The sequence below is a fragment of the Condylura cristata genome, unplaced genomic scaffold (genome assembly GCF_000260355.1).
Source record: "Condylura cristata isolate star-nosed mole 26May11 unplaced genomic scaffold, ConCri1.0 scaffold00017, whole genome shotgun sequence".
NCBI lineage: Eukaryota > Metazoa > Chordata > Mammalia > Eulipotyphla > Talpidae > Condylura > Condylura cristata.
Genome location: NW_004567118.1, coordinates 43,339,749 through 43,350,464, shown reverse-complemented (window position 1 = coordinate 43,350,464; position 10,716 = coordinate 43,339,749). Strand labels below are relative to the sequence as shown.

The 10,716-nt window shown below is 35.1% G+C and overlaps 1 protein-coding gene across 1 annotated transcript in view; it reads right to left on the bottom strand.

The window, feature by feature from the left end:
* Positions 1–10,716, bottom strand: part of FANCC (Fanconi anemia, complementation group C) — a 151,242-nt gene that overhangs the window by 53,291 nt on the left and 87,235 nt on the right. Inside the window, exon 6 of the mRNA XM_004685180.2 lies at positions 1,745–1,909. Coding sequence (XP_004685237.1) covers positions 1,745–1,909 — 165 coding nt within the window. The remainder of the gene's footprint in view (positions 1–1,744; positions 1,910–10,716) is intronic.

Here is a 10,716-nt window from a genome sequence, read left to right as displayed (position 1 = left end):
GAAGCAGCCCAAATGCCCAAAAGTGGATGTGGTACATATATACAATGGAATATTAAAAAAGAGATGTGGTACATATATACAATGGAATATTACTCAGCAACCAAAAAAAGAGAAACACATATCTTTTGCAGCGACATGGATGGAACTGAAAAAGATCATGCTTAGTGAGAGAAGCCATAAAGAAAAGGAAAAATACATAATGGTTTCACTCATATCAGGAGTATAACGGGCCAGGCGAGAAAATAATAATTAATAATAACAATGATAGTAATAATGATGATAATGATGATGATAACAATAATAATAATAAACAGTTATATACCACAGACAATTTATGGGTGTGGAGTGGGGAATGGGATCAAAAACAGTGAGGGGAGGGAAATGCACTGGACTTTGGTGAGGGCACATGGGTGATTTGGTGATGGGAAGCCCAAGGGTATTACAACTGAGATGGAAAAATGCACAAAAGGATATAAAATAAACTTTCATATTATTAAAAAAAAAAAAAAGCAAGACCAATGGGTCTTAATGTAACAGTATGAAAGGCTTATTGATGTAATTTTAGATTCCACACTACAATTAACCTTTAAAAAGCTATCATTTTAGGCCCTCCCTGGTGGCGCAGCGGGTTAAAGCACAGCACTGAGAATCTAAAGCCGCTTCCGCATGAGTTCGATTCCCGCCTGCCCTGGAGGTGACCACATGGTGTGGCAGACCTCTCCTGACCCGCCCGCTGCTCCCCTCAGCAGTGTACTTCGTCGATCTGCCTGTTCTGTTCCCCACTCTGTCTCTGGTGAAGCCTCTCACCGCCCCTGAGCCTCTGGCCTGTACCTCAGTTCTGTATGCACAAATAAATAAATCTTTAAAAAAAAAAAAGCTATCATTTTAAAATTTTGGTGTGCTGTTTTAGAGTAAATGACTTAAAAATCAGGCATTTAGGCCCTCTTGCGGTTAACATCTATGACAGTCCTTACAGTTTTGTAAAAGCACCTATGATTATGGACACATGGGTCCAGAGAGCAGGAGCATATGCATATGTAAATGGAGACACCTGTGCCAAGAGGGAGGGGACACACAGGTGCATGACTCTCAGTTGGGATAAAAGATAGGGGGAGAATAGCAGAGAGAACACACAAGAGAGGCCATAGAAAGAGTGAAAAGGTACACTGGGAAGCCTCTTAGGCCTCCAGACCATACTTTGCGCCTGCCTACCTGCTTGCCTGCCTGCCTTGCACCTGGTTGCTCCACTACATTATCCAATAAAAATACCCATTATCTGAGATGGCATATAATATATTCCTGTCTTTTCCAACTATGCATATGTGTGAGACTGGATTTTCTTGATGTATTTCAAAAGAAACAACATATTGTACTAGACTGAATGCAAGAAACGTACGAAAAACCAGCTGTCTTCTTTTAAATAAGAACACAATGACATTTGTAATATAAAAAGGCCACTCTTGTTAAAAAGTAATTTTTTTTCCAGGAAAAGAGCACTGTTTTTCATAAAATTATCCTATTTGTGTTCATATGTAATCAATTTATTTTTACTTTAACATGGATATTTTTAAAGCATCTGTTTTAATTTAAATATAGTAAATATTGATAGATATAACATATATTTAACAAAGGGAGCTAACTGGTATCCTCAATTTTTAAGAGTATAAAGTGGTACTTGAGGTCACAACATTTGAAAAAGTCATTTCCAACATAGGGTAAGAGATGAATGGCAGGCATGACTCACCACAGTAAGGCTTCAGTCACAGCATCAAAGAACTCAGGGCACAGCATTTCCTGAGATTCATGTCCATGGCAAGTAAGAAGTGCCTCCACCAGTGGTTCAAAATCTGGCAGAGTAATAAGTGGGATACAAACTTGGGACAAGGACCTTACTTGCTCAGGAATCATTCTATGGAATAAATAAAATAAGAAATCATTACCCAAATCTTAAGAACCACATCTAAATAAAGACATATAAAAACTTGATGCTAAAAAAACTGGTTAACAGTTCATTTGTTTTGACACCCATATAGTGAGAACTACCTAACAACCATCATGGAATTCTCATCCAATGAATTATCTGATTGATGCAGTTCCTATTTTAACATTACTCATTGTTAGAACTTTGGCATAAATGTCTATAGGCACCTCCAACTAATCATTTCTCAAACAACTCTAATATCTTCCCCAACTCTAATCTTTGTCCTGTGTTCCTGATCTCATTTGCTCAGGCCAAAACATTTTAAGTCCATCCTTGACACCTTCCTTTCTGTCAAGCTCCTATCATGTCCAGCAGTAAATATCGTCAGTTACTGCATCACCTCACTACACTTTCATCACTACTAATTCTAATGAATTATTCCTGTCTCTTCTAGCCAGTAACCCCCTGTATAGAATATCTTAGGTACCTCCTCACTTTGTCCTTGCTTCTGCCCTCAGTCCCACTGTTTATCATCAGAACAGTTACAGCAATCCTTTAAAATTTTCATATCACTTTATCACTCAAAGCTTTTTGCAATGGTTTTCACACCTCACAAAAAAACTAGACAAGTCATATTCTATCCATCTGTTTCTTCAGTTTCATCCCTTTGTACTCTTAGCCTTGCCTATTCTGCTCCAGTGTTACAGGTCTCCAAAACCTGTATCCTCATAGGCTAGATGAGGTCCTATTGCTCACTTTGGAACACATTGCTAATGAGCTCCTCTGTTTCAGTTATATGGAGACTTCCTTGACTATCCCATACAAAGTCACTAAAATGACAGCAATCAGTCACAAGTGGTAGTTTAAATTAAGTGAAATAAAATTTTAATTCCCACTACCAAAAGTTCTCTAACTTAGTTGTACCTATTTATCAGCAACATCCTGGAATTCTCTTTTCCCCATAATCTAATTAACTCATATTGCAATTTTTATTTTCCAGAAATCAAATGAGTTTGAAAAACATGTTTAATGTGGAAAAAAATAACAGAAAAATTAGCATCTTACCCATTTTTAAGTATATAGGTATGATTCTGTTGTTGCAACGGATACCTAGATCTTTTTGATCTTCCAACACTGAAACTATATCCATTGAATAAATACTACCCATTTTCACCTGCTACTCAGTAGATCTGGTAACCACCATTCTACATGTTTCTATGAATTCAGATACTTCCTATAACTGGAATCATGCAGTATTTGTCTTTTTGTGACTTATTTCACTTATTATAAGCTCTTGAGGTTAATAAATGTTGTAGCATATGATGGAATTTCTTTTTTAAGGCTGAAAACATTCTATTGTATATACATACTGTATTTTCATTCTTTATTCATCCATTGTTGACATTTAAGTTGCTTATACCTTTTGGCTACTGCAAATGATACTTAACAATATGTTGTGCAAAAATACTTCTTTAAATCCTTTTTTCTTTTTTGATATAATTGCTCAGAAATGGGATTGCCAGATGATATAATAATTCTAGTTTTGCATTTTTGAGGAACCTACATACTGCTTTCCATGATGCACTTTTTTACATTCCCACCAACATCACACAACCATTCCACCCCTTTTTTCTATAGCCTCACCAACACACTACTTATTTTTTAATAATTTGGAGGATGACAGTCATCCTAATGGGTGTGAAAGATATCCCAATTGTGATTTTGATTATTAAGGTTGAACATATTTTAATGTGGTTGTTGGCTATTTTTATATCTTCTTTGAAGAAATATTTTCTTGAGTTCTTGGCCCTTTTATTACTTGGTTTATTTGTTTTTTGGTTTAGAGCAATAGAAATTTCTTACATATTCTGCATATCAATGCCTTATTAGATAGCTTGTAAATATTTCTATCCATTTCATAGGCTAGTTTCACTTTGTTGTTTGTTTTCTTAAGTGAACAGATGTTACAAACTCCCATTTGTGTCTTACTTTTTGTTGTTTGGGTTTTTGATGAGGTATCCAAGAAACTACTGTCAAATTCAATGTTATGAAGATTTTCCTATATGTTTTCTCCTAGGAGAATTATAGCCTGTCATATTTAGGTATTTACTTCATTTTGAATTTTTATTTAGGTGATAAGGGGTAAAATTCATTCTTTTTCATATGAGAATCATTTTCCAACATCATTTATTGAAGACTGTTTTTTCCCCATTGTTTATCCTTGATACCCTAGTTGAAAGTCATTTGAAAAGACATGTATGGATTTAAGCACGTCTTTCCATTCCATGGGTCTATGTATCTGGCTTTATGCCAGGACAAAACTGTTTTGATGACTATAGCTTTGTAATATGCAGTATAAAAATTTATTTATTGAGATAACCTTGATTTACAATATTATATGCTTCAAGGAGGTTCACACCTCCACAAATTAAGCTATCATACCATGCCTACCACCAAAGAACCAATACTCCTCCACTATATATTCTACTGTGTCCCTACACCCCTTATGCTCCAGTTCCCGTTTTGATAGCCTCAGTTCTATAGTCAGTCAGGGTTTGTTTTGGTTTGGTGTTGCCTGTTACTTTGTTTTGTTTTTTATATTTTACATGAGTGAAATCATCCAGTATTATTCTGATTTCTTTTGCTTACATTATCACTTCTAGGTTCAACTATGTTGTCACAAATGGCTAGAGTTCATCTTATTTTATAGCCGAGGCCTATTACAGTCATGTGTATATACACCAAATCTGCTTAATCCTCTCATCTGTTGTTGGATATGAAGGTAATCTCCTCTCATCTGTTGTTGGATATGAAGGTAATTTCTAGTAAATAATACTAGAATGAATCCCTTCAGGTTAGTATTTTTGTATTCTTGAGGAAGATACCTAAAAGAGACACTTGTTGGATCATATGATAGATTCAGTGTTTTGCAAAACCTCCACACTGTTTTTCATATAAGATAGATTAATCTGCATTTCCACCAATAGTGTATGAGGGTTTCATTTTTACCTATACCCTCATAACACTTGCTGTTTCTAGTCCTACTGATAAAGACCATTCTCACAAGTATAGGTGGTATTAAACTGCATTTCCCTAATGACTGGTGATGAGAATTTTTTTCATGTGCCTGCTGGCTATCTGTACGTCTTCTTTGAAGAAGTGTCTGTTTACCTCTTCTGTCCTCTGTACATTTTTCATTTTTATTACAGTGAGATATATCGAGATCTTTACAGATTTTGAATATTACTCCTTTGTTAAATGAATCATGTGCAAATATTTTCTCCCCTTTGGTAGGGTATCTTTTTGCTTTAATGATACGTTCATGTACTGTGCAGACACATTTTATTAACCTTTTTCCTGATATTTCTTATTTTGATCTAGTCCCATTTATTTTTGCTTTTTTTTGGTCACTTTAGTGGTGTCACCAAAGACATCACTGAAGTCAATGTTGTAAAGAGTGTTTGGCCTGTTTTCCTCTACATCGTTTATGGTTTCTGGTTTGACATTCAGGTCCTTGATCCACTTTGAATTAATGTTTTTGGTATATCAGATAGTGGTCTCATATTCTTTTGTAGGTGACTGTCCAATTTTTACAACACCGATTTTTGAATAGACTTTCCTTATTTCCCTGTTACATGTTCTTGGCTCCTTTGTCATAAATTAACATTCAAGTAGGTGCAGATTTCTTTCAGGGATTTTAATTCTATCCCATTGGTCAGTCTACCTATTTTTATTTCAACAACACAATGCTTTAATAACTACTTTTTTACTCAGAATTGCTGTGGCTATTCAGGGTCTTTTGTATATCCATAAAAACCAGTAGAGTATGGGACCTCCCTGGTGGTGCAGTGGGTTAAAGCACAACACTAAGAAGCTAAAGCCATTTCCGCATGACTTCAATCCCTGCATGCCCCGAAGGTGATCCACATGGCATGGTGGACCTCTCCTGACCCGCAAACTGCTCCCCTCAGCAGTGTACTTTGTCAGTAGGCCTGTTCTTCTGTCCACTCTGTCTCTGGTGAAACCTCTCACTGCCCCTGCACCTCTGGCCTGTATCCCAGTTCTGTATGCATAAATAAATAAATCTTAAAAAAAAAAAGTACAGTTTGGGTTCCTCTCTGGTCGCACAAGGAGCTAAAGCACAGCACTAAGAAGCTAGCCTCAGCCACTTCGGCATGAGTTCAATCCCGGCCAGGGAGGTGACCCACATGGTACAGCAGACCTCTCCTGTCTTGCCTCCTCAGCAGTTTACTTCCTAAATATGCCTGTCCTGCTCTTCACTCTGTGGAATCTTCTCAGCACCCATCCTCTGGCCTCCATCCCAGCTCTGTATGCATAAATAATCTTAAAAAACATAATAAACAGTAAATTTGTCCTATTTCCCTGAAGAAAGCTATTTGAATTTTGATAGGGATTGTTTTAAATCTAATCATTGTGTTTGGTAAGACAGCTATCTATCCTATTTTCATATGACATGATAACATAGATATATAACCCTTAAAACTTTACTAAAACCATTAAAAACAAATCAATTCAGTTCAATGTAAGGCTATAAAATCAATATATCAACACAATAGTCTGTTTTAGATAGGGTCCTAAACTGTACTGGATTTTATAGATCTACAAAAGACCCTGCATAGCCAAGGCAATTCTGAGAGAGAAAAAAAAAAAGTTGTTACTAAAACAGTTAATTCTTCTAATCTGTAAGCATGGAATATATTAATTTCTTTTAGCAGTGATCTGCAGTTTTATATAAAGTTTACTCTTAGGTACTTATTTTATTTGATTACAACTATTATTTTCTTGATTTCTTGCTCTTCAAGTTCACTGTACATAGTCCTGTATGTAGCCTTACATTGTATTAAACTGATTTGTTTCATTTATTAATGGTTTTGCTGAAGTCACTTCTCCAATTTGCATTCCTCTTATTCCTTTCTATTGCCTTACTGCTTTAGCTAGGACTTTCAAAATTATGTTGAATACTAAGTGTGAGAGTGGGCATCCTTGTCTTGTCCCTGATCTCAGAGGAAGAGCTTTCATTGCTTCACCACTGAGTATGTATCAGCTGGAGGTTTGTCACATATGACCTTTATTCTATTGAGGCATGTTACCTCTATCAATTTTATCAATATCAAGAGTTTTATCATAAATGTATATTGGGGCTTGTAAAACACATTCTCTGCATCTACTAATATGATCATATGATCTTTATCTTTCTGTTTGTTGATGTGGTAAGTGACATTAATTGGCATGCAAATATGAACCATCCTTGTATGACATCCTTGTATGACAGAGGTGTTTGATTTTTTCAAGGTACTGTTAATTTGGTTTGCTAAGATTTTGTTGCTAAGATTTTTGCATCTATGTTTATTAGGGCTAGGTGTCTGTAATGCTGTAGTCATTATTAATTCACTCCTTCTGCTATCTTTGAGTTTAATGTTTTCTTTTCCCAGTTCTTTGAGAAATTTGTGATCTTTGCTCTATTTTTTTCCTACTCTAAAAAAGTATAAGGGGGGCTATGGAAGCACTGATAAAAGTGGTGACTGCCAAAGCCTTTAGGGACACCCCAGTTTAGGAATAGGGAACAGAGGAGCCTATGCTCAGGGTAGGTGGGACTGCCAGTGACTGGAGGGGTAACAATAGAACGCTGAGGTAAATCTCATGGTGTGCAGTATCAGTTATCATGGAGTGCAGGCAAAGATTCTGTGGTTTTAAATGACATGAACTGACAGAGAATTATTGGTGCTGGGATCCACAGGAAGGGGGAATGAAAAGGTGTGGAGCCAAGATGGAGAGAGCATGGAGGGCACAGGCACTGAGAGCCATGGCTGGGCTCAGGAGGGGTCCAGTACCCGCAAAGGTGGAGCAGCTCAACCACTGTTCTTTTTAAATGAAGGCCTTTATCCATAATTGTATCCCTCTTATTACTGCTTTTCCTATGTAACATCAGTTTTAGTGTATTGTATATTCATTTTCAATTGTCTCAGGACATTTTCTAATTTTCCTTGTGGTTTTTTCTGTGATCTATTGATTGTTCAAGATTGTGTAGCTTAATATGCACATTTTGTGAATTTTCCAGTTTTCCTCCTAATAATTGACTTCTATTTTATAATATTATGTTTAGAAAGATAATTGATATGGTTTCTATCTTAAAGCTGTTAATTAATAGTTATTTTGTGATCTAACATGTGATGTATCCTGCAGAATGTTCTATGTGTGCTAACAAAGAATGTGTATTCTGATTTTATTGGAGTTTTCTGTATTTATTATTTTTAAGTCTAGTTGGTCTATTAATATTGTTCAAGTCCTCTGTTTCCTTAATGATCTTCAATTTAGTTGAAATAGCCACTATGGAAAGTGAGATGCCAAATCTATAATTATTGTCTTACCTTTTATTTTTTCCATTCAATTCTGTCAATGTTTGCTTCATATGTTTTGGTACTCTGCTGTTAGCTGTATGTTAAACTGTTTTCACTTCCTAATGAATGGATTCTTTTATTTGTTAACATTACATATTATCAACTTTGTCTCCTGTAATAGTTTTGACTTAAAGCATATTTTACCTAATGTAAATAGGCTACTACAGCTTTCTTGTGATAAGTATAGGCACTTTCAGTCTATAAAAATTCTTATATCTAAAATTAGTCTTTTGTAGAGACCATATAACTTTTTGTTTCATTGTTGTTTTTATCCATTAAGTCACTTTATGCATTTTGACTGGAGATTTTAATACAATATATTTAAAATAATTTAAATGGGTAAGAGGATTTATGATAGCCAATTTGTTGCTTTCTGTATGTCTTAGTTGTCCCTTATCTTCCTCTCTTGCTACTTTCCTTTTTTGTTTTGTTATTGTTGCTGTTTTGGAGGAGTATGTTTTGCCCTTTCATTTTCCATTGTGATCCTCCAATAGGTATCTCATGTTGTTAGCAGGCGGATTAGCTAAACATCTTAGACTTGTAATAATCTATTTTAAATGTCTTAACAACCTTGTTTGCATATACAAGTTCCACTTATATCTCCTTCCTGCCTTTATTATTGATGTTGTAAATTAAATCTTTTAATATTTTGTATCAATTAGCATAGGCTCATAGTTAAGAGTTAATTTTACCTTTTAAGTTTTCTTCCCATTTCTGGTAAGTGTTTACTAGTTTCTAATAACTTAAGTGTTTCAAAAGATAAATTAGAATATTGTTTTATAAAGTCAGTCAATATTTGTACCTTAAAATTATCATGTGTACTCAATATCTGAAACATCTGAGATTAAGCCTTCAATAAATCAAATTTAAAAGGAATTATGCTTTAGTACTTTAGATATGTGATCAGCTGAAGCTATGAAAACCTAAAAAGAATCACATTAACAAAGTTCTGTGGTTACCTTAGAGTTCTGGTTCCCTGTGAAAAAAGTCTAAAGGATTGAATATGAATAAATAATTCTTGTTTTCAGATGTCAGGAAGATGGATTGAAAAAAAAAACAAAATATAAGCAGAGACTGCTACATAGGGCATAAAACCTGTGGTGATCAATTTGTGACAAAGATAGTAAGCTATACCTCAGCAGGTGTTTAGCCACAAGATGTAAGTTTTTCAAGTAACATAGTAGTTACTTGAATGATGCCCTCAGAATAGTGCAGGGTATAATTTAAACAGGTAATGTACTAACATAGCAGGCTCCACTGTCAATTCACATACTGAATAAATGAATGAAAACTGATAGCTATATCATGACATATCATTTCTGATTCACTCAATACCTTTTGGTGATGAACTCTCGATTTTTGTTTATTTGGGAAACTGTTAATTTCACCTTTATTTCTGAAAGGAAGGTTTATTAAATAAAATAATATTGATTGACTAAAGCATCCCATTCTCTTCTTGTGTTAATGTTTCTGCTGAGAAATCTGCTGATAATCTTTATGGTAGCTTCCTTGTTGCTTTTCTCTGTTACTATCAATACTCTCTGTCTTTACCTTTTGAGGGTTTTATAACATATCTTGGTGTGGGCCTTTTTTGGGCTCCGATGGCTGTGATTTAGATGTCCAGTTCTTTGCTTACACCTGAAAAATGCTATCTCCTATTCTCCCCTCACCTTTTCCTCTCCTTTCCTACTTCCCTGCCTCCTTCTTTCTGGGACTCCCATAAAGCACACATATAATCGGTCCACTTGATGGTGTCCATAGACCTTACACTTCAACTTTTCATCATTCTTTTTCTTTTCATTCACCTGACTTGATAATTTCATCAAATGTGTCTTCAAGTCAGTTAATTGATCAAGTCATCTGCTGAACCCCTCTAGTGAATTTTTCAATTCAGTTATTATATTCTTAGCTCCTAAATTTGTTTGATTACTTCTCTTTAGAATTCTCTTTGTTCATATTCTTATTTTTGTTCATTATCACCTTCCTGATTTATCTTGGGTGTTTATTTGTATAAATAACTAAATATATATTGTAATGTACTGAGCTTCTTTAGGGTTTCACTTTGAATTCTTTGGTAGGTAATTACCGCTACCTCCTTAGGGTAGGTTTCTAGAGATTCATTTTGTACCTTTGGTCATGTTTTCCTGTTTCTTCATGCCTTTTTGTTTTGCCATGTTTTATGCATTTGGTTAGTCACCTTAGACAGTCTTAGCAGACTGACTTTGAAGAGAAAGAGATCTTCATTAATCAACCTGACTAGAGAATCTGAGCGTCTTTTGAATCTTTTCTAGGGGTGCATCTTTTCTAAGCTTGTACAAGTAATTTTCCAATTAGAGAGCTTTGCCAGTTTCTTTGTCAGGAGTCTGTAATCTCTCA